Source organism: Ovis canadensis, chromosome 20 (genome assembly GCF_042477335.2).
Source record: "Ovis canadensis isolate MfBH-ARS-UI-01 breed Bighorn chromosome 20, ARS-UI_OviCan_v2, whole genome shotgun sequence".
Classification (NCBI taxonomy): domain Eukaryota; kingdom Metazoa; phylum Chordata; class Mammalia; order Artiodactyla; family Bovidae; genus Ovis; species Ovis canadensis.
The window spans coordinates 28694845-28720664 of record NC_091264.1 but is presented as its reverse complement, the minus strand read 5'-3'; the positions used below and the strand labels follow the sequence as shown (position 1 = coordinate 28720664).

The window sequence follows — 25820 nt, the reverse complement described above, 5'->3', positions numbered from 1 at the left end:
GCTGGATTTTATAATAGCTGCTTAGTTTTGTATGAAACTACTCAACAGTTTTCTAGGGTGGTTGTATAATTATCTATAATATGTTTTACACTTTACATTCCTACCAGTAATACATAAGTGATTCAGTTTCTCTATATCTTTGTCAGCATCTTGTTTTGTGGCTATTTTTAATTTTAGTCATTCTGATAAGCATGTAGCAATATCTCACTGTGGTTTTCTTAACATGTATCATCTTGGTGGATATATGTGGAACAACTTTTCGTGGGTTAACAGTGTCTTTTGAATACTCCATCTTTTCTTTTTATTATTTTCTTATTTACTTCTTTTCCAGATTTCAGTTCAGGTCAGTTCCGTCGCTCACTCGTGTCCGACTCTCTGCGACCTCATGAATTGCAGCACGCCAGGCCTCCCTGTCCATCACCACTTCCCCGAGTTCACTCAGACTCACGTCCATCGAGTCGGTGATGCCATCCAGCCATCTCATCCTCTGTCGTCCCGTTTTCCTCCTGCCCCCAATCCCTCCCAGCATCAGGGTCTTTTCCAATGAGTCAACATTGGCATGTTGGCAACCTTGGCAACGTGCACATGAGGTGGCCAAAGTACCGGAGTTTCAGCTTTAGCATCATTCCTTCCAAAGAACACCCAGGGTTGATCTCCTTCAGAATGGACTGGTTGGATCTCCTTGCAGTCCAAGGGACTCTCAAGAAGTCTTCTCCAATACCACAGTTCAAAAGCATCAATTTTTCGGTGCTCAGCTTTCTTCACAGTCCAACTCTCACATCCGTACATGACCACTGGAAAAACCATATTTACAGAGATACAATTGACATATAAGCTTAAAGTATATGATGTGATAATTTGATCATGCATATATTATAAAATGATTATCATAATAAAGCCAGTCAGCAATTCTATCACCTCACATAATTCTTTTTTTCTTAACGAATATTTAAGATTTACTGTCTTAGCAAATATATAACCAAAGTTGCCATACTGTACGCTAAGCCCCCATAACTTATAACTGGAGCCTTTTACCCTTTGGCCAGTATTTCCCTATTTCCCCCACTTCCTGGCCTCTGGAAACCACCATTCTACTCTCCGTTTCTATGAGTTCAACTCTTCTAGATTCCACATGTAAGCGAGACCATACAGTATTTGTCTTTTCCAACATATTTCACCAAGCATAATACCCTCCAGTTCCATCCATGTTGTTAAAATGGCAGGATGTCCTTATTTTTTTGGCAGAATAATATATATACCCCCATTATAGATATAAAACATAATATATAAAATAATATTCATATATATATATCACATTTTACTTTTTCCATTCATCCATTAGTGGGCATTCAGATTGGTTCCATATCTTGGTTAATATTTCTGGTGCATTTGGGAGTGCAACTATCTCTCTGATTTCAATTCTTTTGTATATATACCCAGGAGTGGAATTGCCAAATCACATGGCAGTTCTATTTTTAATTTCTTAAGGCCCATACACACTGTTTTCCATAGTGACTGTACCAACTCACATTCCCACCAACAGTGCACACCAGAACCCATCCTTTCATGACAGGACTATTGCGTGAAAAATAGTCCCCCTTCCTCCAGTTTTCAGTTCAGTTTAGTTCAGTCGCTCAGTCGTGTCCGACTCTTTGGCCTCTTCCAAAACAGAACTAGATAAGGTGCCCTTCCACAGGACTCGGTCTTACCCCCTCTTAACTTGTGATTTCCCATTAAAACTCTGTCTCCTTCATCAGACCCTAATCTCCAAGGGAGCACAGGAAGATTTTGCTTAGCTCAGAATCCCCAGACAGTACATTGCTGTCACAAATCAAGTGCTATCTTTTCAATGAATGAATAATAAAAACCAGAACGACTTCAGTGCTAAAAAGAGGTGTTGGCAGAGAGAAAGAATGGATTAAAGAACGGGCAAGGCATAACGACTGTCATCCCATTAACCACTCTCCAGGCCAGCTTTGGCTCTAAGCTAGGTGCCAGACCGATCACGCGCACGCGCAGCTCTCTCCGCGTGGCCCCGCCCCGTCCTCGGCCCCGCCCCCGCCCTCAATCCCTCCCTCCGGGCCTTCCCACCTGTCAGCAACCAATTAGGGAGAGGAGGCGGTCCTGGTTGACGCGATGCTCCATGGGTAGAGTCCCTAGTTACTGTTGCCAAGGCTATGGCTTGCCTGAGGCGGCGGGAGTCAGAAGTTTTGGGAGCCAGTGCCTGAGAGAGGTCAAGGGTCAGTGCAAGAGCCGAGGAGGAGATGGTGAAGCAGACGATCCAAATTTTCGCAAGGGTGAAGCCCACTGTCCGGAAGCAGCAACAAGGGGTACGGGTCGGAGCAGCGCGGGCGCCGGCGCGGCGGGGCCTCTCAGGCCGGGGGAGGGGCGGCACGCGAGGGTCCCCGGCCCGGGTGAGGGGTTCGGCTCCCGACGCGGGATGCGGCCAAGCGTCCAGCACACTCGGTTTCTGGCACCCGAGTAGCCCACAGACGCCAACACATTGCTTTCAGGGGGCGCGGACAGACACCCAGTCCATTTCCACCCGATACAGACCTGCGGACCCGGATTAACCTGCACAGAACCACCTGCGTACTCCGGGACACACGTGTCCACGCAGCTGCAGACCCGTGCACGCACATGTACATCTGCGTGTATGCGTGATCATAGACTAGCCTCAGCTGTGCGCCCTTATTGCACTTTTCTCGAAAACAGTCATGCAGCTCTGCCCACCCAGGTGCATTCAAACTTCTGTTTCACCCTCGGGCAAAACGTGCAAGCCAGAGATACGTGTCTACACACTCTAAGATGATACGCATGATAGAGACAGATAGAGACACACAAAACCTACACGGTGGTTCTTACACAGTGGGCCCTTCGAGTTTTTTGACTATATTGTCATTCTGAACATAAACGTCAACATACACTCCTTGCAGATGTAAACAGATATTTATGCGACGTACACAAAGAATATACAAACCTTTTATTCTGAGAACATTAACAGCATTTATTAGGCATTTCTTCCAGGATGCTAAGCTCAGAAGTGTACAAAGAAGGCTAAGGCATGATCCTACTCTGAACAGAAATACTTTGAATGCTCCTCAGATGTCTCAAAACATTGTTTTCTTTCCTTGGGAGGGACTTAGATCCTTTGTCTGCATTATCCCTGTGTCTCATGAAAACCCTTCGAAGCTGATGTTTTCCTCATTTTATAGATGAGGAAGCTGAGTCTCAGACAAGTTAAATAATTTGGCTCAGCCAGCCACCTGGTGAGTGGCAGAACCCTGATTTTAATTAAGGATTTTTTTATTCCAAAGCTTTTGGGACATAACTTTTCTGCCTCAGAAAATAAGGATATAGGCAAGTGCTATCTGAGTCATATTCATGAGTCTCTGGAATGGGTATATTTTTAACAATATTTTATCTCTACTCCATATCTAAAAAGAGTGTATGTATATATGTAACAACATTTGCTGTTGTCTAGTTATTAAGTCATGTCTGACTCCTTTGCGACCCCATGGACTGTATCCCACCAGGCTCTTCTCTACATGGGATTGTCCAGACACGAATACTGGAGTGTGTTGCTATTTCCTTCTCCAGGGGATCTTCCTGACCCAGGGATCAAACTAGCATCTCTGTCTCCTGCATTGGCAGGTGGATTCTTTACCACTGAGCCACCTGGGAAGCCCGTGTAACATCATGTAAAGTGAAAGTCGCTCAGTCGTGTCTGACTCTTTGCGAGCCCATGGACTATAGAGTCCATGGAATTCTCCAGGAAAGAATACTGAAATGGGTAGCTTTTCCTTTCTCCAGGGGATTGTCCCAACCCAGGGATCAAATCCAGGAATCGTCTCCCGCATTGCAGGTGGATTTTTTACCAGCTGAGCCACAAGGGAAGTCCATGTAGCATCATAGCAGCTCATAATTTAGGATTTGCCTCATGTAAATTTATATATTTAAAATAAGGAGAATATAGTGTCTTGTCATCGTTTTCATCTTCAGTCTTTTCATTCATGGAATACGGTTAGGAAAAGATGCATAAAAACAGTCTAAGTGTGGCATTTAAAAAATTAAAGGAATATAGCATATGGAAAACAACCATTGAGTATCTTCCCATTTTTTCTCCTCTTACATTCACTTACAAGGTTTTTAAAGTACATCACATATGAAAATTGCCCCCACATCCACATTTTCCCCCACACCCACCCCCAGATTCTTAGCTAAAAATACTGAACCTGTCTATATTGACTCAGCACTCAGAAACAGGTGCTTGGATGTGATCATGTGACAGGATGGATAGAGGTGGGCCTTGGGGGGGAGGTGGTGGGTTGATAAGAGAACATTGGATTTAGCTTGAACTTCTTTCCTTAAAGTACAATGTTTGTATTTTTAAAATGTGCTTTCTTTTGCATTTCTTCCGTGAAATTCTATGGAGTGTCTTGTTTGCTACTCCAGGAAATATTTTTAGGTATCATATTGTACTTTAATGATGCCAGATTCTTACTGAGTTACAACATTATGCCATTTACAGAACAATCAGAGCACACAGATGAACAAGTTTTGAATTAGTGTATCCCTACCCTTCCTTAGAAATCCCACTGTTAGCACCCTGTACTTTTGCTCCCAAAGATTGTGTGGTGGTTTCTCTGATTAGATATACTCCTTGTAGCATTAAACTAAGAGTGACTCAAAGGTTTTTTTTTTCTTCTTCATTTTGTGGCTCTGTTACTTCATTAATCATACCCCTTGAGACACTATAAATTAAATGATGATAATTTATAGATTAATATATTAAAAGATACATAAGATGACCCTCTGTGATAATTGTAACAGTAGCAGTGCTTTCCATTTGCATAGTGCTTTGCATATTTTGAAATATCTTCACAGTCATCCTTGCATTGGTCTAATTGTCTCCTATTAGAGACCAGCTCCATCTCAAGTATTTTTATGACTAACGGGAGAAAGCCAATCTATTAGACTAAACAGGTTTTTTTGTTGTGGGTTTTTCTTAATGCCTCAAAGCATGGCTTAATGAGAGGAGTGGAAAGTCACTGTTCCTACTCTGTTAATAGTTATTGGCCCCTTTTGTCTTCTGACTACTGTTACGGTTTAAAAAATGTATGGCATCCCTCACTCCTGTACGCTTTTTTGTCTTACTCACCCTTTTCACTCACCTGTCTAACCATTAACCTTTTTTAAAAAAACAATGTAGTGCCCTATAGAATATAATTTTCAAATGTCTCTTGAGGAAATCTAACCAGAACGCCTTGGACCCGATGCCATAACTTTCTATGAATAATTTTATTTTACAGCATGACTTTTCTTACATGAATTCCTCACATTTTAAATGAGAGAGCTCAATAAAAACCTGCTTAGGAAAATTATTCAGACTTTCTGGAGATTTAGGAAGGCTTTTTACTTGTTTCAGAATATGACTTTCCCCCCATAATCAAGCATCTAAATGGGTCTTAAACGGGAAGTATTGCTTGTTAGAAAGAATTTTATTTCTTGGTGAAAGACAAGAAGTCTTTTTTAAAAACTTCTAAACCTAATGACTAACGTTTTTTATGGTGCATTACAAAATGCTTCCATTTCCATGACATCATTTGATCCCCACAGCAATCTTGTAATGGAGGCGATTCTGTTTTCTTCATCTTATGTATGTACTGAGATGTTAAAAGTGGTGACTGGTCACACAGCCGGTAAATTGAGATCAGTGTTAGACCCAGGTCTTTGGACATCAAATTGTAGACTTCTGTCTATTCCCCATGATCTGTTTATAGGCTGGACTCTTGCTTTTCCTGGCCAATAAGTAAAGGGGTAGATAACCAAGAAGAGAATCAGAATATTACAGTTGTAAAGGGGGTTGGTTAAGACCCTTCATTTCCCTATCTGCTTAAAGAGGTCAAGTGATTTCTCTCAGGTCATTTTCTAATTAGTGGCTGAGCTGGGAGGAGAACCTAAAAAATGACATCAAAGACGTGAATTACATGTGTCTTTTGAAACCACATGTCTTTTATCAAATGCTTAAATGTCTCATGGAAACTCGGGCTTCTTTGAACATAATTTGAATTAGGGCATTCTTGTGAGCTCTCTGAGAAGGCTCAGACCCAGGCCTTTCATCTCTGTGTCTAGCATTTTGTAAATGCTGAGAAATGCTTATTGGTTGTAGTAAAATGTTAATTTCTGGTCCATAATTCCAAAGCAATACTTAGATAGTATGTTGTTGTCAGGGCTATTATTTTCTCAACAATGGAGACAGACAAGACACTCAAATACTCACATTTGAGTATTAGATCATTCAAAGAGGATCTGACCTTTGATCAGGCATTGATTTGGTTTTACTTTTTGTTCAGTTCCATTTATTTGTTTGACTGTGCACAGAGTTTAAACAGGAAAATTATCCAAGTTGTGCTATGTTATGACTTTTTATCTGAAAAGTACAGTTTTTAAAATACTATTACAATGCATGTCATAATAACATGGTCATTGTTCAAGTCATAATTTTATCATTTTATATTCATTTGTTGTCTTCATATTTGCAGATTTATTCCATAGATGAAGATGAAAAATTAACACCTAGCTTGGAAATCATCTTACCTCGTGATTTGGCAGACGGATTTGTGAATAATAAGCGAGAAAGCTACAGATTTAAGTAAGTTTTCCTTTTTTCTTCTTCAGTTCTATTTTACTATTGAAGTAACTCTTGTCCTGCTTTGATATCCACGGTGAAATTATTGGTATCATTTCTTGGGGAGAATGTAGTACAGTTCTCTGTCTTATCTAGTAAATAGAATTCAAGTTGTCTTTTCACTGCTGTGCCCAGAATTAAAAAGGGGGTATATTTCTGTATCCAACAGGATATCGTAAGATCCTACCCTTTTTAAAAAAAAATTATATCTGTTTATCAAGTGTTATCTTTTTCCTTTTTGGCCCACTTATAGGATGTTCAATGCATGGCTAAAATTTATTAAAGATGACAACTTAAGGAACAGTCTAAATGCTGAATAGGTGAGCTTTCTTAATAGCCTAAAGGGTATAGTGACCTCACATGTGCATACGTACACTCTGTACCTGTACTGTCTGTTGTACCAGCCACTCACCATGGGGAGCTCTTAAGCACTTCGAATGGAGCTGGTCTGAATTGAGATGTGCTGTGAGTATGGGACATATCTTTCTGAAAGATTACTAAGAAATAAAGAATATAAAAAAGCTCAATAATTCTTTTCATATTAATTACACAGTAAAGTGATAAAATGTCGAATATATTGTGCTAAAATATATTATTAAATTTAATTTCACCTGTTTCATTTCAGTTAAACAATATGTCTGGTAAAAATTTTTAATTACATATATACTCATATTTATGGGTTGCATTTTATTTCTCTGGCACAGTTGAACTGCAAGATTCAAGCAACATTCAGCCACTCCCGGATTGTCATCAGTGCCTTAGGTCCAAATACTCTTCTAGTAGACAGGCCTTGAATTTGGAGATTATGGCTGTTCCATACTGTCTTTATTCTCCAGATGACATAATTTCTTTTAATCCACACTTTTAATTTCTGGAGAAGTTTGAGCTCAAGTTAAACCCATATTTAATCTCTGGGCCAAATGAGAAGGGAATGGCTACCCACTCCAGTATTCTTGCCTGGAAAATTTCATGGACAGACGAGCCTGGAGGGCTACAATCCATAGCATCACAATCAGTCGGAGATGACTGAGCGACTATGTATGGTCCTGCTGAAGGCGTCCTAATTGCTCTCTTGTGTTCCTCTCTAGGCTGCTCTGCATGGGCCTTAATCTGAGACTGTTCCTGCCCTTGCCTGTGGATAGAACCACCTCGGATATTTCTTTGTGTTTCTCTCTCTCTACTTCTTATTTCTCCTCCCTCCTCGTTATGAGATGATGATGGTGACGACTGTCTCATAAAGACTGTCTTTGGTCTTCACCGCTTTCCCCCTTATGTCTACCATGGTTATCTCTCCCGCCACCTCCACCCCGTCTTTGTCTTGTGTCTCCTTTTACACTAAGCACAGCAGAATGACTAGCCCATGGTTGCACGGTGAGGTAGGTCTAACTTGTCCTTGTGGCTCCTCATTGCCTTGTATTCTGTCCATTAAGGAGTAGCGTTATAATACACGACTTACTTTTCTGAAGGTGGCATTCTCCCACTGGTATAAGCATGCTACATACCTTACTAGCTATGACTTAATGACAACTGGGCTAGGCCTGTCTGCACAATACCACAATTTCCTAAAACATTGTGTTCAGCTCGATTCTGTTTGATTGCTAAGAAACAATTGGCCATGTTCCTATCTTTTGGCCATTTCCAAAGTATGCTGTATGTTATGCAGATATAAACAGTATATTTGCACACGCGCTTATTGAAAAAGTGCTGTTTGCTTATTTTTAAGTCTCTTGATCATTCTTTCTACACCTCTGAATTAAAAATCTTTATTTCATTTGATGTAATAAAGTAAGATTTATTTTCATAGAAAGATATCCGATTACATTGATGAATGAATTAAACTCAGTTACAAACATAGAGTGTGTAGTATGATCCATATACATGAAATAAGATTAAATTTAGAAAAGTAAAATAAAGGGATTTTTTTTCTTCATGAGCTTCCCAACATCCATTGAGCTTTCCAATTTCCATGATGTTATCCCCACAAGTCAGAGGATAGGAATAGCTTTCAATTTCTGTCACCTATCAGTTCAGTTCAGTTCAGTCCCTCAGCTGTGTACGACTCTTTGCAACCACATGAATCACAGCACACCAGGCCTCCCTGTCCATCACCAACTTCCGGAGTTCACTCAGACTCACGTCCATCAAGTCAGTGATGCCATCCAGCCATCTCATCCTCTGTCATCCCCTTCTCCTCCTGCCCCCAATCCCTCCCAGCATCAGAATCTTTTCCAATGAGTAAAATCTTTGCATGAGGTGGCCAAAGTATTGGAGTTTCAGCTTTAGCATCATTCCCTCCAAAGAAATCCCAGGGCTGATCTCCTTCAGAATGGACTGGTTGGATCTCCTTGCAGTCCAAGGGACTCTTAAGAGTCTTCTCCAACACCACAGTTCAAAAGCATCAATTCTTCGGTGCTCAGCTTTCTTCACAGTCCAACTCTCACATCCATACATGGCCACTGGAAAAACCATGGCCTTGACTAGACGGACCTTTGTTGGCAAAAAATGTATCTGCTTTTGAATATACTATCTAGGTTGGTCATAACTTTTCTTCCAAGGAGTAAGCGTCTTTTAATTTCATGGCTGCAGTCACCATCTGCAGTGATTTTGGAGCCCCAAAAAATAAAGTTTGACACTGTTTCCACTGTTTCCCCATCTATTTCCCATGAATATGATGGGACAAGAGGCCATGGTCTTCATTTTCTGAATGTTGAGCTTTAAGCCAACTTTTTCACTCTCCTCTTTCACTTTCATCAAGAGGCTTTTTAGTTCCTCTTCACTTTCTGCCATAAGGGTGGTGTCATCTGCATATCTGAGGTTATTGATATTTCTCCTGGCAATCTTGATTCCAGCTTGTGTTTCTTCCAGCCCAGCATTTCTCATGATGTACTCTGCATAGAAGTTAAAGAAGCAGGGTGACAATATACAGCCTTGACGTACTCCTTTTCCTATTTGAAACCAGTCTGTTGTTCCATGTCCAGTTCTAACTGTTGCTTCCTGACCTGCATACAGGTTTCTCAAGAGGCAGGTCAGGTGGTCTGGTATTCCCATCTCTTTCAGAATTTTCCACAGTTTATTGTGATCCACACAGTCAAAGGCTTAGGCATAGTCAATAAAGCAGAAATAGATGCTTTTCTGGAACTCTCTTGCTTTTTCCATGACCGAGCGGATGTTGGCAATTTGATCTCTGGTTCCTCTGCCTTTTCTAAAACCAGCTTGAACATCTGGAAGTTCACGGTTCACGTATTGCTGAAACCTGTCTTGGAGAATTTTGAGCATTACTTTACTAGCGTGTGAGATGAGTGCAATTGTGTGGTAGTTTGAGCATTCTTTGGCATTGCCTTTCTTTGGGATTGGAATGAAAACTGACCTTTTCCAGTCCTGTGGCCACTGCTGAGTTTTCCAAATTTGCTGGCATATTGAGTGCAGCACTTTCACAGCATCAGCTTTCAGGATTTGAAATAGCTCCACTGGAACTCCATCACCTCCACTAGCTTTGTTCGTAGTGGTGCTTTCTAAGGCCCACTTGACTTCACATTCCAGGATGTCTGGCTCTAGGTGAGTGATCACACCATTGTGATTATCTGGGTCGTGAAGATCTTTTTTGTACAGTTCTTCTGGGTATTCTTGCCACCTCTTCTTAATATCTTTTGCTTCTGTTAGGTCCATACCATTTCTGTCCTTTATTGAGCCCATCTTTCCATGAAATGTTCCCTTGGTATCTCTAATTTTCTTGAAGAGATCTCTAGTCTTTCCCATTCTGTTGTTCTCCTCTATTTCTTTCCATTGATCACTGAGGAAGGCTTTCTTATGTCTCCTTGCTATTCTTTGGAACTCTGCATTCAGATGCTTATATCTTTCCTTTTCTCCTTTGCTTTTCACTTCTCTTCTTTTCACAGCTATTTGTAAGGCCTCCCCAGGCAGCCATTTTGCCTTTTTGGCCTTTCTTTTCCATGGGGATGGTCTTGATCCTTGTCTCCTATACAATGTCGTGAACCTCATTCCATAGTTCATCAGGCACTCTGTCTATCAGATCTAGTCCCTTAAATCTATTTCTCACTTCCATTTCTCACTTCCACTGTATAATCATAAGGGATTTGATTTATGTCATACCTAAATGGTCTAGTGGTTTTCCCTACTTTCTTCAATTTAAGTGTGAATTTGGCAATAAGGAGTTCATGATGTGAGCCACAGTTAGCTCCTGGTCTTTTTTTTGTTGACTGTATAGAGCTTCTCCATCTTTGGCTGCAAAGAATAGAATCAGTCTGATTTCAGTGTTGACCATCTGGTGATGTCCATGTGTAGAGTCTTCTCTTGTGTTGTTGGAAGAGGGTGTTTGCTATGATCAGTGCATTTTCTTGGCAGAACTCTATTAGTGTTTGTCCTGCTTCATTCCGTATTCCAAGGCCAAATTTGCCTGTTACTCCGGTGGTTTCCTGACTTCCTACTTTTGCATTCCAGTCCCCTATAATGAAAAGGACATCTTTTTGGGGTGTTAGTTCTAAAAGGTCTTGTAGGTCTTCATAGAGCCATTCAACTTCAGCTTCTTCAGTGTTACTGGTTGGGGCATAGACTTGGATTACTGTGATATTGAATGGTTTGCCTTGGAAATGAACAGAGATCATTCTGTCGTTTGTGAGATGGCATCCAAGTACTGCATTTCAGACTGTCTTGTTGACCATGATGGCTACTCCATTTCTTCTGAGGGATTCTTGCTCGCAGTAGTAGATATAATGGTCATCTGAGTTAAATTCACCCATTCCAGTCCATTTTAGTTTGCTGATTCCTAGAATGTCAATGTTCACTCTTGCCATCTCTTGTTTGACCACTTCCAATTTGCCTTGATTCATGGACCTGACATTCCCGGTCCTATGCAATATTGATCTTTACAGCATCAGACCTTGCTTCTATCACCAGTCACATCCACAACTGGGTATTTATTTTACTTTGTCTCCATCCCTTCATTCTTTCTGGAGTTATTTCTCCACTGATCTCCAGTAGCATATTGGGCACCTACCGACCTGGGGAGTTCCTCTTTCAGTATCCTATCATTTTTCTTTTTCATACTGTTCATGGGGTTCTCAAGGCAAGAATACTGAAGTGGTTTGCCATTCGCTTTTCCAGTGGACCACATTCTGTCAGACCTCTCCACCATGACCTGCTGGTCTTGGGTTGCTCCGCAGGCATGGCTTGGTTTCATTGAATTAGACAAGGCAGTGGTCCTAGTGTGATTAGATTGACTAGTTTTCTGTGAGTATGGTTAAGTGTCTGCCCTCTGATGCCCTCTTGGAACACCTACCATCTTGCTTGGGTTTCTCTTACCTTGGACGTGGTGTATCTCCTCATGGCTGCTCCAGCAAAGCGCATCTGCTGCTCCTTACCTTGGACGAGGGGTATCTCCTCACCGCTGCCCCTCCTGACCTTGCAGTCGCCGGCGGCTGCGACCGGCGTACTTAGCGCAGCCAAGAGGAGCTACCCCACGTCAGAGGTCAGGGGCAGCAGCCGAGAGTGCCAGGCTGCTACGGCGCAGGAACGCGGAGAGGAGCTACTCCAGTCCGAGGTCAGGGACGGCAGCGGAGAGGATCTAACCCGCACCTGAGGCCAGGGGAGGGGGCGGGAGGAGCTACCCCACGTGTCATCTATAGGATGATAGAAACAAAAAGTATTGGCTTTAGCATTTTAAATAAAGAAATTAGTAAATATGTATGTTCAGAGATAAAGTATTTAAGCATTTTAAAGGCTGTTTTCACCCAAGAAAATTCATGCAGTCGGTAAATCTTTATTGCCCATCAACTGTGTGCTGTTTTAATGGCTGGGACTACAGCAAGGAGTGCACCAGACTTCTGCTCTCAGGTGCTTGCATTTTAGTGGGAGAAGATGAACGGGCGGTGTGTGTGTGTCAGAAAGTTTTGAGTGCTGTGGAGGAAAATACAGTAAGGAAAGGCAAATAAAAATTGCTGGGATGAGAGGCAGCAAACTGGAGGCATGGCTGCAGTTTTTCACAGGGGTTTCAGGGAAGGTGAACATTTTAACAGAAACTTGAAGGAGGTGAGGAAACCAGACACTCTGCTGTGTGAGAGATGGGGATTCCAGGATCAGGATAGGGCAAGAATGGAGTTCCTGGCTTGCTTGAAGAAGCACGAGGAATGTATGTGGCTAGAAGAGAGTGAGCAAGAGGGCTGGAGGGAGACGAAGGCTAAGGTGTAGCAGAGTGGCCAGGTCCTTTGGAGCTTTTCCCGAAGTGCTCAGGGAAGGTAATGGACAGTTGTGAACAGAAGAATGGACTAATTTCACTTATGTTTTAGCAGGATCATTCTTGCCAATGTGTAGATAATGGACTGTAGGGGGGCCAAGGGAGACCAGGCAAGAAGTTATCGTTGCCTGGGGCCAGAGTAGTAGTGAGTGGGATTGTTAAGAAGTAATTGGGTTCTTCCGGGTGTATTTTGAAGGTCAGACTAGCAGAGTTTGCTGATGGGTTGGATACAGAGTATAATGGAAAGAGAGGGGTCAAGCATATATTCTAAGATTTTGGACTGAACTTTGAAAAAAATGGAGTTGGCACTTACTAGGATGGAGAAGACTGGAAGAAGCCAGTTTGGGATGAGAAGAAATCAGCATTACCGCATTTGAAATGGAGAGTAGGAAAAGCTTACACCATCTTCCAATCCCAAAGAAGGGCAATGCCAAAGAATCTTCCAACTACCACACAATTGCACCCATCTCACATGCTAGCAAAGTAATGCTCAAAATCCTTCACCCAGTCTTCAACAGTATGTGAACCAAGAACTTCCAGATGTACAAGCTGGATTTAGAAAAGCAGAGGAACCAGAGATCAAATTGCCAATGTCTGTTGGACCATAGAAAAAGCTAGAGAATTCCAGAAAACCATCTACTTCTGCTTCATTGACTATGCTAAAGCCTTTGACTATGTAGATCACAACAAACTGTGGAAAATTCTTAACGAGAAGGGAATACCATACCACCTTACCTGCCTCCTGAGAACCTTGTATGTAGGTCAAGAAGCCACAGTTAGAACTGGACATGGACAATGGACTGGTTCAAAATCGGGAAAGGAGTATGTCAAGGCTATTTGTCACCCTGCTTATTTAACTTATATGCAGAGTACATCATGCAAAATGCCAGGCTGGATGAAGCACAAGCTGGAATCAAGATTATGGGAAGAAATATCAATAACTTCAGATATGCAGATGATAGATACCACCTCTATGGCAGAAAGTGAAGAGGAATTAAGAGCCTCTTGATGAAGGAAGGTGAAAGAGGAGAGTGAAAAAGCTGGCTTAAAACTCAACATTAAAAAAACGAAGATCATGGCATCTGGTCCTATCACTTCATGGCAGATAGATGGGGAAACAATGGAAACAGGAATAGGCTTTATTTTCTTGAGCTCCAAAATCGCTGCAGATGGTGACTGCAGCCATGAAATTAAAAGATGCTTACTCCTTGGAAGAAAAGCTATGACAAACCTAGACAAACCTATTAAAAAGCAGAGACATTAGTTTGCCTACAAAGGTCCATATAGTCAAAGCTATGGTTTTTCCAGTAGTCATGTATGAATGTGAGAGCTGGGCAATAAAAAAGGCTGAGCACTTTTTTAGTGACATTTTTCAAACTGTGGTGCTGGAGAAAACTCTTGGGAGTCCCTTGGACAGCAAGGAGATCAAACCAGTCACTCCTAAGGGAAATCAACCCTGAATATTCATTGGAAGGACTGATGCTGAAGCTGAGGCTCCAAAACTTTGGCTACCTATTACAAAGAGCAGGCTCAGTGAAAAAGACCCTAATGTTGGGAAAGATTGAAGGCAGGAAAAGGGGACAACAGAGGATGAAATGGTGAATGGCATGACCTACTCAATGGACACTAGTTTGAGCAAGCTCTGGGAGATAGTGAAGGATAGGGAAGCCTGGTGTGCTGCAGTCTATAGGGGTCAGAAAGAGTTGGACATGACTGAGCAACTGAACCACAGCAATAACATGACCTCCTAATAAATTAAAGGACCTGCTTGGAATCAGGAAACTTAAGTTATGTCTCAAGGCACACTCTAGGTCAGCTCCAGGACCAAGAGTAAATTGCTTTATCTCTCCAAGTCTCAGTTTCTTCTTCTGGAAAGGATTAGATTAAACTTCTTAAACTCCATGATTTTATTTTGCTTTTTAGTGGCTTTCAGAAGACAGCTGATCATAATGAATTTCCACATGATTGTACAACTCTGTTATATAAAATAAGATGTTTGAGAGTGATTATATTTGATGTTTAATGCACAATGTATGATTTATTGAACCTCCTCCCATCTCTTTGGTTTACACAGTGGTAGATGTCATTCCCTTTCAGGAAGTGGGGTTGTATATCTGTGTTAGTCCCTCAGTCATGTCTGACTCTTTGCAACTCCATGGACTATAGCCCACCAGGTCCTCTGTCCGTGGGGTTCTCCAGGCAAGAATACTGAAGTGGGTAGCCATTCCCTTCTCTAGGGGGATCTTCTCAACCCAGGGATCAAACCCAGGTTCCCTGCATTGCAGGAAGATTGTTTACCATCTGAGCCACCAGGGAAGTGTAAGGAAGTAGGGTTGGGAATGACTAATTCATTTACTCAGTCATCACCAACTTGGTAAAAGAGTCAAAACAGCCTCAGAAGCATCGTCATCATCGAAAAGCAACACTGGGTCCGTGCTCAGACATCAGAGTGGGCAGTTCTCCAAAGAGCACTTGAGCAGCCGCATTATCTCAATATTCATATCTGAAGCCCTCAAACACCTTTGGGGTCTTGAGGAGTGTTCTGACAGACTCAGTAAATATTGCTAAATTATAATCCTGTCTGCTAAATGAGTACCCAGAGTGCCTTACAATCTCTATATACAGTTTCATTATTTGCTTCTTCAAAAGGGTGGTTGTTATGCTATAGGAATCTTTTGAAATGAATGTTGTTGAAAGACAGTGAAATTCATTCCATTTTATATTTCCAACCCAGCTCCAGACATCCTTCTGAACTCCTTAGTAGTGAAAACAAACCTACATTTCATGTCATCTCTACTTTAATTGAACTTGTGCCCAACTCATTTGTGTGGGGAGACACACACACACCACTATGAAAGCTGCTTAGGACGTGTATGTTTCAAAGGCTTTGCTCTAAAATCCTCCCCCTCCCAATTTTTATTTTGAAAACTTTTAAATATGCAGAAGAAGTGGAGGAATAATGCAATCAAATCTCCTCTACCCTTAGTGGGAGAGTCACCGATTATTAATGTTTTGCCCTGTCCACTTATATTCTCTCTCTCTCTGTCTCTCTGCCTTCTCCTTGCCTTTTCCCTGCTTTTCCCCCGCTTCTCACCTTTCCTTCCCCCGTTTGTCTTGCTGTCTCTCTCTTCATGATGTTTGAAATGGGGGCCATACTTGCTGGTAGTGAGTAAACACACTGTATAAGGATGGGTTGTGCATCTTCTTGGGGCTTCCCTGGTGGCTCAGATGTTAAAGGATCCACCTGCCATGTGGGAGACCTGGGGTCAGTCCCTGGGTCGGGAAGATCCCCTGGAGGAGGGCATGGCAACCCACTCCAGTATTCTTGCCTGGAGAATCCCCATGGACAGAAGAGCCTGGCAGGCTCCAGTCCATGGGGTCACAAAGAGTCAGACACAAACTAAGCGACTGAGCACAGCACAGCACAGCACAGTGTGTCTCCTCCAAGTGTTGGAAGTGCTTGTCACCCTGTCCTAAGCTAAGTTAGGTGCCATTGCAATATGGGTGCAGTGGACACCATCCTATCTCCCCAGCCCCCCAGCTGTGCCAGTCAGATCAAGATATCCTTAACAATACAGCTTTATTTTAACTTACTGTTTGACTTTTGAATTTGAGCAACAAAATGAAATAAACTATCCTGAGAATTAAGTAGCTGATCCTAGGATGCAGTAATTAATGGAAAATAAACTTCAAAACATTAAAACTGAGTTCAGCAATCATGCATTTCACAGCTGCGTCTTTTTCTTGCAAGTCAGACATCAGAAGTTCTTTGGCTGTTTACGTCCTGTTCTTGGGTTTCCATTTCATGCACTTAATCTCAATCTGAATTTGATGCCAATTGCAGACACTGTCCCTCTTGAGAGCTAAAAAACACACAGTTTATTATTTGGTTCAAAGCTGCTGCAGTTTTTCAGAGGGATTTATTGTGCAGATCTTGTCAAAGCAATACTGTTTACCCACCATTTGTATACAGGGGTACAAGAGCTCAGTGTGTTTGGGGCTACAGGGCAAACATTGTGTTAGGTTAGGTAAGCCTAGTGATGTAAATATGGGGTAATTTACAGAGCTTTTAGGAGGAAAAAAATGGATTAATCCAATAGTGTTTGAAGGCTCAGCGTTTAAATAATTACTGTTTTCACATTTGCAGATTTCAAAGGATTTTTGATCAGGATGCAAAGCAGGAGACCATTTTCGAAAACATTGCCAAACCAGTTGCTGAGAGGTAGGATTTCCTATATTTTGTTCAGTGGGTTAGTGGTTTTTCATCTTGCCTTCAATTCTCAGATAATTGTGGTAATGCGCTTCAGTCTATCAATTATATACTCAGGCTGCAGGGCATGTGATGATGGTAGCGCTAATACTTTCTCTTCTTACAGCTTGTTTGTTTTAGATTTAGATACTGAGCCTCAAAACAAACCTGTGAGATGGATAGAATGGCTATCACTACTCCCATTTTGAAAGCTATGTGAATCTCTGAGGACTGGAGAGACTAAGTAGCACTGCTCAGGGTTGGTAGCTGGTGGTGGCAAAGTCCTGGATGGTTACTCCTAGCTGTTAACTCCAGTGCTGTTTGCTCAGTACAGTACTTCACGCCTGTGGTTAGACGGATGAAGGACTGTGACACCCGGGAGGCTGAATTCTGATTGACCCAACTCTGCTGCTGCTGCTGCTAAGTCGCTTCAGTCATGTCTGACTCTGTGCGACCCCATAGATGGCAGCCCACCAGGCTCCCCCGTCCCTGGGATTCTCCAGCCAAGAACACTGGAGTGGGTTGCCATTTCCTTCTCCAATGCAAGGAAGTAAAAAGTGAAAGTGAAGTCGCTTAGTTGTGTCCGACTCTTCGCAACCCCATGGACTGCAGCCTACCAGGCCCCTCCGTCCATGGGATTTTCCAGGCAGGAGTACTGAAGTGGGGTGCCATTGCCTTTTCCAGACCCAACTCTACCTCAGGGTAATAACTCTATTTCAAAACTTGGCTCTTCACTTAGGTCCCTTTTGTTTCTGCATATCCAGGTAGTTCTGGGCTGCTGACTACTAAAACCAAACTCACCTGAGAATACATAATCCTGAATAAATCAGAGTGCCATTTTATTAATATATGTTGGTGAAGTCTCCTTGGTACTAGATGCTCAAGTCCTTAGATAAGCACCTTCTCCTATAGGGAGTCTATATGGGAAACTACTACTAATAATATGGCTTTCTGCTCCTGAAATCATTGGGTGATTTTAATGATCTAAGTATCCCCAGATACTTCTATCTTTATGACTAGAATGAAAAATACATCTGCTGAACAGACTCATTTTTCAAGTCTACTGATCAGTGCATTCTCAACAATAACCTTGCCAAAAATGTATTAATACATATTGTCTCCTAAGTACCTGTTTCATGAATACTACTCAAACCATGCCCTTCTCTCTCTCCCCCCGCCCCAGCTTTATCGAGATATAATTGACATATGACATTGTGTAAGTTTAAGGTATATGTGTTGCTTTGACACATTTATAAATGATATCACCAAAATGATTATCACCATAGTGTCAGCTACCATGTCCATCTCCTCACGTAGTTCCCATTTCTTTTTTGTGCTAAGAACATTTCAGATTTGCTCTCATAGCAACATTTAAGTATTTGGTCCATATAAGAGTATTATTAGCTACAGTCACCATGCTGTCCATTAGATCCCTGACCTGAAGCCCTTCTCTTTTTGTACTGTCTTCCATCACAGTTGGTAAGATATAACTGAATAGGCTTAAGCTATTTTAGTTGTAGTCACAATCCAGTAGCATCTCTCCAGACTAAATTCAGGTCTCCCTGACTGGGTGTCACATATTTCTAAAATTCTGTTCTTTTTAGTAATGTTCCAGGTTGTGTCATTTTTCAGATAGCTCATCTCATGTGTTTTATTTTGTGATGTCCCAAAGTCATGTGGGGAGGGGACATCAGTTTGTGTTTCCTGGATGTCTATTTATTCCCCCCAATACTGACTACCTTTCCCATCTTGAGCCCACTTCCCACTCTGGCTCCTGCTGTGCCCTCTGCCTGGAATTCTCTTCCTTCGGAAATCTGCCTAGTTGCTTTCTGAGCTCTTTTGAGGCCTTTGCTCATGTATCCCCTTCTCAGTCAGGCCATCTGTTCTTAGTACCCGACTTGAGTACCTGCATTCCCTGTCACCCTTCCCTATATATTTGTTTTAGCATCTGACATACTATATAGTTTCCTTACTAGTTTTTTGTTTTTTTCTTTTTTTTGCCTGTTAGCCTTCTACCAAAACAAAAACTCCATGAAGGCTGGGGATTTATTTGTTTAGTTCACTGACTTGACAGAGATACCCGACTTGATGACAAGATCTCAAAAATAACAGGCAAGAGTTTTGTTATCCAGGATGCTCAAGTTGTTATCAAGGTTGCTCAAGTGAATTATATCATTTATCAATAGGAAACATTCCTCATTGTCCTTTTTAATACTTTTCTTCTTGTATCCCAATTTTCCTGAAACTGTTTTTGCTGGTTTTTTTTTTCTCCCCCCTGTTGGGCTTTATCTAGTGTCTCTGTCTCAAGCTCTTCACTCAGCTGCCCTGTGTCATTTTGTTTTTAAATATAGGTCTGGTGAATAAAATATAGCTGACTTTTGCCTTTGTAGCCAAATTCAGAGTCCCTGATATTTAATTAATTACTTTAACCCGTTTATATTTATTATAGTTACTGTAATAGTGTTTGGAGCAATTCTTCTTCTCTGTTTATTTTTTTTCCCATTTATCATACTCTCTATTTTTTTTCTTTTCTTGCTATTTGTTTGTGCTCTTTGTTGTTGTTTTTGCTGCTTTATTTTCTCTCTCAAGGTGTAAACAGTTCTCTGTGATTTAATTCAGATATTTAAGCTCATCTGTGCTTTTTCTCAGCATCTAAACTTCTTCCCTCTTGCTTGTCTGGCCCTCTTCTGCTCAGGCAGGGCCCTTAGCACACTTTTACTTTGCCTTTCCTACTCTCCTAGCAATTTAATTGTTGAGACCTACCCATAATTCCATTCTGGGTCATGAATTATTTTCTTGATCAGCATTTACTTAAGCTCATCTGTAAGTTTTATTTGTTTCTTTGCTCATCACTGTTTCTCATACTTATGTCTGTTTCTTGGGTTCCCTTTTAGTTTTGCTAGTAATCATCATTAACAACTTTTTTAGAGAGAGCTCAAGACTGAGGAGCTTTCTGAAGCTTTCATTCTCCTTCACAATTAAATGACCATTTGGCCAGGTATAGAATTCTAGGTTAAAAAATAATTTCTCTCATCTCTGTGAAGACATTGCTTCATTGTCTGCTTGTATGCAGTGTTGCTGAAGAGATGCCAGGGTCTATCTGGACCTTATTTCTTCTTAGGAATTATGCTTTTGTCCTAGATGTTTTTGGATTTTTTTTTTTCTTTTTGTATTCTCTGTCACCTCCCTTTTAAATTCTTAACTTTTACAACTTTATTTTTTTCATTTGTAGGAAATGAAAAAAATGTCTATTCTTGTTTATTGGTGTGATGTCCTTCTTTCTCCTTCCGAGGAAAATTAGCATCTCTTCTTGGAAGCACTGGCTTTTCTTTCCACATGCAGTTTCTCTATGTGAATGTTCTTCTGTTGTAGAGTTGGCGCCTTGCTTTTCCCCTACAGAATTTTCTCAGACGTTTGGTGATTCTCAGGGGTGGGCTCACCTCCGTCAGTTGCAAGGGCCGGCGTCTGTTTGGGAACGCGGTTTCTGTTCTCCATAGTGTGTGGGCTGTGGGCAGGGTGTCCCTGAGCGGGTCTGCTGGGTATGAGAATGCGGTTTTCTCCTGGTTGCTGCTTACCACCAGGGACTCTGGTCGCTGTCAGTAATCCAGGCTCTTCCTCTGCTGGAAAGTGTTCTTCAACGTTGGATGGACAGATGGAGGCAAACTCACACCTCCCTCTGATTTATCTGCAGAGGAGGGGGTTATTAAGCAAATTAACACTGGACTAAGAACTGGGAGAATCACTGTTTTCATTGCCTTTAAACATGTCATATGCAGCATGTTCACACTTTCTGAAAACTTGAATTGTGTGACTCTGAAATGGTAAAATACAAGGTAACAATAAAATCTCATTTATATACAATATTTGAAATAATAATTACCCCCATAAATTGAAAAAAAAATAAAGAATTGTTTAACTTGACAGTCTTGGTGAATGGAATCTGTACCACTTTAGATGTGAAACAGAAATGCCTGCTCCTGATGAAGATTAGTCTCCAGGAACAAATTCCCAGCATAAATCCAGTTCATCTCCACCATCCCTTTAAAGCTTCTCTATTGGGCTAACCCATTGTAGCTTAATTCTGGTTTCTGTGTGCAATTGGAGCTAAATAAAATTAATCACATTTCTTTCCAAAATTCTGTAATTCAAGAATCTTACTATTTTTAAACATGCCTTTTCCTACTTAATTCAAATCAGTAATATGACTCATGACTGCAGAATTGTGGGACTGTTGGTGAGAATTCATAAAGCTTTAAACTTGTATTTTTGAGGTTATTTACTGTTCAGCAGTCTCCACTAGGAAGCACATCCTGCCTCTTCTAAACTTTGATTTTTCTGAAATATATCCTTTGTTGTTTAGTGACAGATTAAAAACTACCTTCTGTCATATTAATTTCGCTCACTGGTTTCGGAATAACTTTTTGGAAAGATAAAATTTAGGAAGTCCGCAGATGTGTCTAGTGTGTGCTGTTGAACCATAGAAAAGACTTTGTAGCTTTATTTGATACGTTGCCTGGTGTTATGCTTCTCAAACTAGAGTGTGTCTATCTTGGGAGTATGTGGTACTTTACGAGGGGATACTTGAAGCTGCAGACTGAACACGGCACATCATTCTGGAGTGTGAATTTCACTTAAAGACTGACTCAGAAAACTTTGAGGTCTAGACTTTTTGGAGGTTTTATCACATGCACTCGTAAATCTGCAGAATCCCAGTGTTCCAGCCAATCTTATGTTATACTTGAAAGCTTCAGATGTAGGAAATTTGTTTTAGGTACAGTGAGTGCTTTAGGAAAAATTTGGAGATTTAGAGAAGAACATGGTTGGACTGAAATGAATAGGGTGCACATTGCCAGGAGGACAGGTTGTGACAAAGATGTAGGTCCCCACAGTGGGCCCCACAGGATGGATAAAGCCTCTGCATTGCAACAAGGCAGCCAGGTTGGTTTTGGAAATCTGCTGTGAACCATTGCTTTTCAACCTTTGATTTCACGATATCAAGGGCAGCCTGTCAGTTTATAAGAAGAGCATGAGGGGAAAAGAAAGCTCCTAGGGTCACGACCTCAGGGAGAATGTCTGTCCACCTGTGCTCTGACTGGGTGGGAGGCCAGGGCTTGGTTGAGGCGTTTCCTCCTAGAGCAGGTAGTCTCACCCTCCCGTGGGGCCAGGCCTAGGCCCATCAGGGCTCGCATCTGTGCCCTAGAAAACAGGCCTGGCTGGTGACGCAGTGGGTCACATCGCTTGCCCAGTTTCTGCAGCACAAGCAGTGCACATAGATCCTGCACCTTCAAGACAGGAGAAGCAGACGGGAGACAAGCAGGGCCACAGAAGAGTATCTAATATAAATGTCATTGGCCAGCTGTTCACCTCCATGTACTCATGCTTCTACTTTGGCTCAAAAAATTTTTGCAACAAGTAGAATAATCACATTCTGGCCTCAGCCCTGTGATAACTCATTGTGTGACTCTGGGTCAGGCATGTCCCTTCTGAACCAGTTCTCCCATATGAAAAAGGCTGATGCTAATAATACCAAGTTTACCAGGTTCTGAGGATGCAAAGAAGCAATCAATGCCTGTGAATGGACTTTGTGAACATCTATGCCCTGTTCAATCTAAGGGTTAAAAAGTTAGAAATCTTCATTATCTCTGGCACTTTAAAACTCTGCCCACTCACTTCTGTGTCCAGACGAAGGTGAAGTCGATGTACTTCTCTATAAGTCTCCTCCTTGTTTTTGTTGCTAAGTTGTGTCCGACTCTTTTGGGACCCTATGGACTGTAGTCCACTGGGCTCCTCTGTCCTTCAAATCCCCCAGGTAAGAATACTAGTGGTTGCCATTTCCTTCTCCAAGGGATCTTCCTGACCCAGGGATCAAACCTGCATCTCCTGTAATCCTCTTACTAAGTACTGCTAAAAACTCTGGGCATTGTATTTAAAAGAACATAAATGGTAGAGATAAAAGGGTAGACTGGTGAGGGGGCCTTGGGACCTAAAGGAATGACCGAGCAGTGAGTTCCCAGTGCGTTTTTTGGTTGTTGTTGTTGCCTGGTGTATTCCAGACTGGATGCTAGAAAAACTGGCAACCAAGAAACACACCAGTAGACTTAGACAAAAGTAGAGAAAGTGAAGTCGCTCAGTTGTGCCCGACTCTTTGTGATCCCATGGACAGTAGCCTGCACCAAGCTCCTCCGTCCATGGGATTTTCCAGGCAAGAGTACTGGAGTGGGTTGCCATTTCCTTCTCTAGGGAATCTTCCTGACCCAGGGATCGAACCCAGGTCTCGCATGTTGTAGACAGACGCTTTACCATCTGAGCCACCAGGGAAGTCCAGACAAAAGTGCCCACCAAATTCTGCTCTCTATAACCAAGTCACCAGGAAAGGGGGCAGCCCAGTGAGACAGACATTTTTAAATACTGGTTGCCCTACTCCATCCAAATACTATGGAAAAATCCCCAGCCCCACCTTCATCCAGACAGCAAAGCCTGGCTATGACAAGGCACCCCATTCCACTGCTGCCAGGGTGGTATCTGAGAAGGAGTGGAAGGACTTTCCTCCCCTCTCGGAGGTAACAGCTTCCCCTTTCCCCTCACCCAGGTTGTCAGTGGAAGTCTTACGGGGATCCTGGAGTTCACCACCATCAGCCTCCCCACCCTGCTGTGGGAGTCACAAGGTGCCCCACCCTCTGCTCTCCAGGGAGGTGTCAGTTGAGGCCACAAAGGGAGCCTGAAGTCTCACCTCTGCCCATGGGGATGAGGCCCCCCCATGGGTGTCGGGAGAGGCGGAGTGGGAACCAGGCCCCTTTCCCTGCCTGCCCATAGTGAGGTGACACCAGTAGGGGGGTGTCGGGAGAGATCTGCTAAAACAGGAGTTTTAAGTATGGTCTAGACTCTATAACTCATGCCTAAATTATCCAGGATACAATGAAAATTATGCCTAAATAAGAAATATCAAGAACTAGGAGGTCACCAAATTCCATAAGGAGAAACTATTAACAGATGCTACACCAGAGATAACGCAGATCATAGAATGGTCTGACAAGTATTTTAAAGCAACCACCATGAAAATGTTTCAGTGAGCAATCGTGAAAGTGTTTGAAAGAGATGAAAAGATACAAAGTCTTGGCGCAAAAAAAACAAAAAGATATAAAGAAGAACCAAATGGGAATTTTAGACTTAAGATATAATAACTGAAATTAAAAATAGAGTGGATGGGTTCAATAACAGGATGGAGAGGTCAGATGAAAGAGTCAATAAATTTCAATATGTAACAATAGAAATTACTCAATTTGGGCAATAGAAAATAGACTGGGAAAAAAAAAAAAAAAAGATGCCCAGGGACCTTGAGAACTACAGCAAAAGATCCACCATTCATGTTATCAGAGTCCTTACAGACAGGAGAAAGAATGTAGTTGAAAAGCATTCAAGGAAATAATGACTGAAGGTTCCCAAAATTTGGCAAAAGGCATAAACCTAGAACTTTATGAAGCTGAGAAAGTTCCAAACAGGATAAACTCAAAGAAATCCACTTGAAGACAAACATTATACTTCAGAAAACTAAAGACAAAGAAAAATATCTGAAAACAATGAGGAAGAAATGATATCATACCTACATGGAAAAACTAATTTGAATTGTAGTGTTTTTCATACTCCACTCCAGAAAGCATGGAGTCTAGAAGGAAGTAACCGAATATTCGCAAGTGCTGAAGGAAAAGAACTGTCAGCCCAGAAACCTATTCCCAGTGTAATTAATTATCCTTCAGGAATAAAGGGGAAATAAAGACATTTTCAGACAAAGGAAGACTGAGAATTAGTCGCCAGCATATCTACCCTAAAAGAAGGGAGAAATGAAGTTCTTAAAAAGAAGGAAAATGAAAAAAGAATGAATCTTGGAACATCAGAACAGAAGGAGGAACAAGCGAAAGAACAGAAGTATATGCTGACAAACTTTCCTTACCTTGAGTCTCAAAAGGTGTTTAATGAAGCAAAAAACAAGGCATTACCAGATGAGTTAAAGCAGGGAAGCGTGAAGGGATTTAAAAGGAAGTAAGAGAGTTCCAGAAACACATCTATTTCTGCTTTATTGACTATGCCAAAGCCTTTGACTGTGTGGATCACAGTAAACTGTGGAAAATTCTGAAAGAGATGGGAATCCCAGACCACCTGACCTGCCTCTTGAGAAACCTGTATGCAGGTCAGGAAGCAACAGTTAGAACTGGACATGGAACAACAGACTGGTTCCAAATAGGAAAAGGAGTACGTCAAGGCTGTATATTGTCACCCTGCTTCTTTAACTTCTATGCAGAGTACATCATGAGAAACGCTGGGCTGGAAGAAACACAAGCTGGAATCAAGATTGCCAGGAGAAATATCAATAACCTCAGATATGCAGATGACACCACCCTTATGGCAGAAAATGAAGAGGAACTAAAAAGCCTCTTGATGAAAGTGAAAGAGGAGAGTGAAAAAGTTGGCTTAAAGCTCAACATTCAGAAAATGAAGATCATGGCATCTGGTCCCATCACTTCATGGGAAATAGATGGGGAAACAGTGGAAACACTGTCAGACTTTATTTTTGGGGGCTCCAAAATCACTGCAGATGGTGATTGCAGCCATGAAATTGAAAGACGCTTACTCCT

At 41.8% G+C, this 25820-nt stretch overlaps 1 protein-coding gene across 3 annotated transcripts in view; it reads left to right on the top strand.

The window, feature by feature from the left end:
* The first annotated feature begins 2124 nt into the window (after nt 1-2124).
* Nucleotides 2125-25820, top strand: part of KIF6 (kinesin family member 6) — a 428493-nt gene continuing 404797 nt past the window's right edge. For all 3 annotated transcript variants that reach the window (XM_069562627.1, XM_069562629.1, XM_069562628.1), the window contains exons 1-3: nt 2125-2330; nt 6546-6655; nt 17089-17163. In XM_069562627.1, coding sequence (XP_069418728.1) covers nt 2265-2330; nt 6546-6655; nt 17089-17163 — 251 coding nt within the window. In that variant the 5' untranslated portion in view covers nt 2125-2264. The remainder of the gene's footprint in view (nt 2331-6545; nt 6656-17088; nt 17164-25820) is intronic.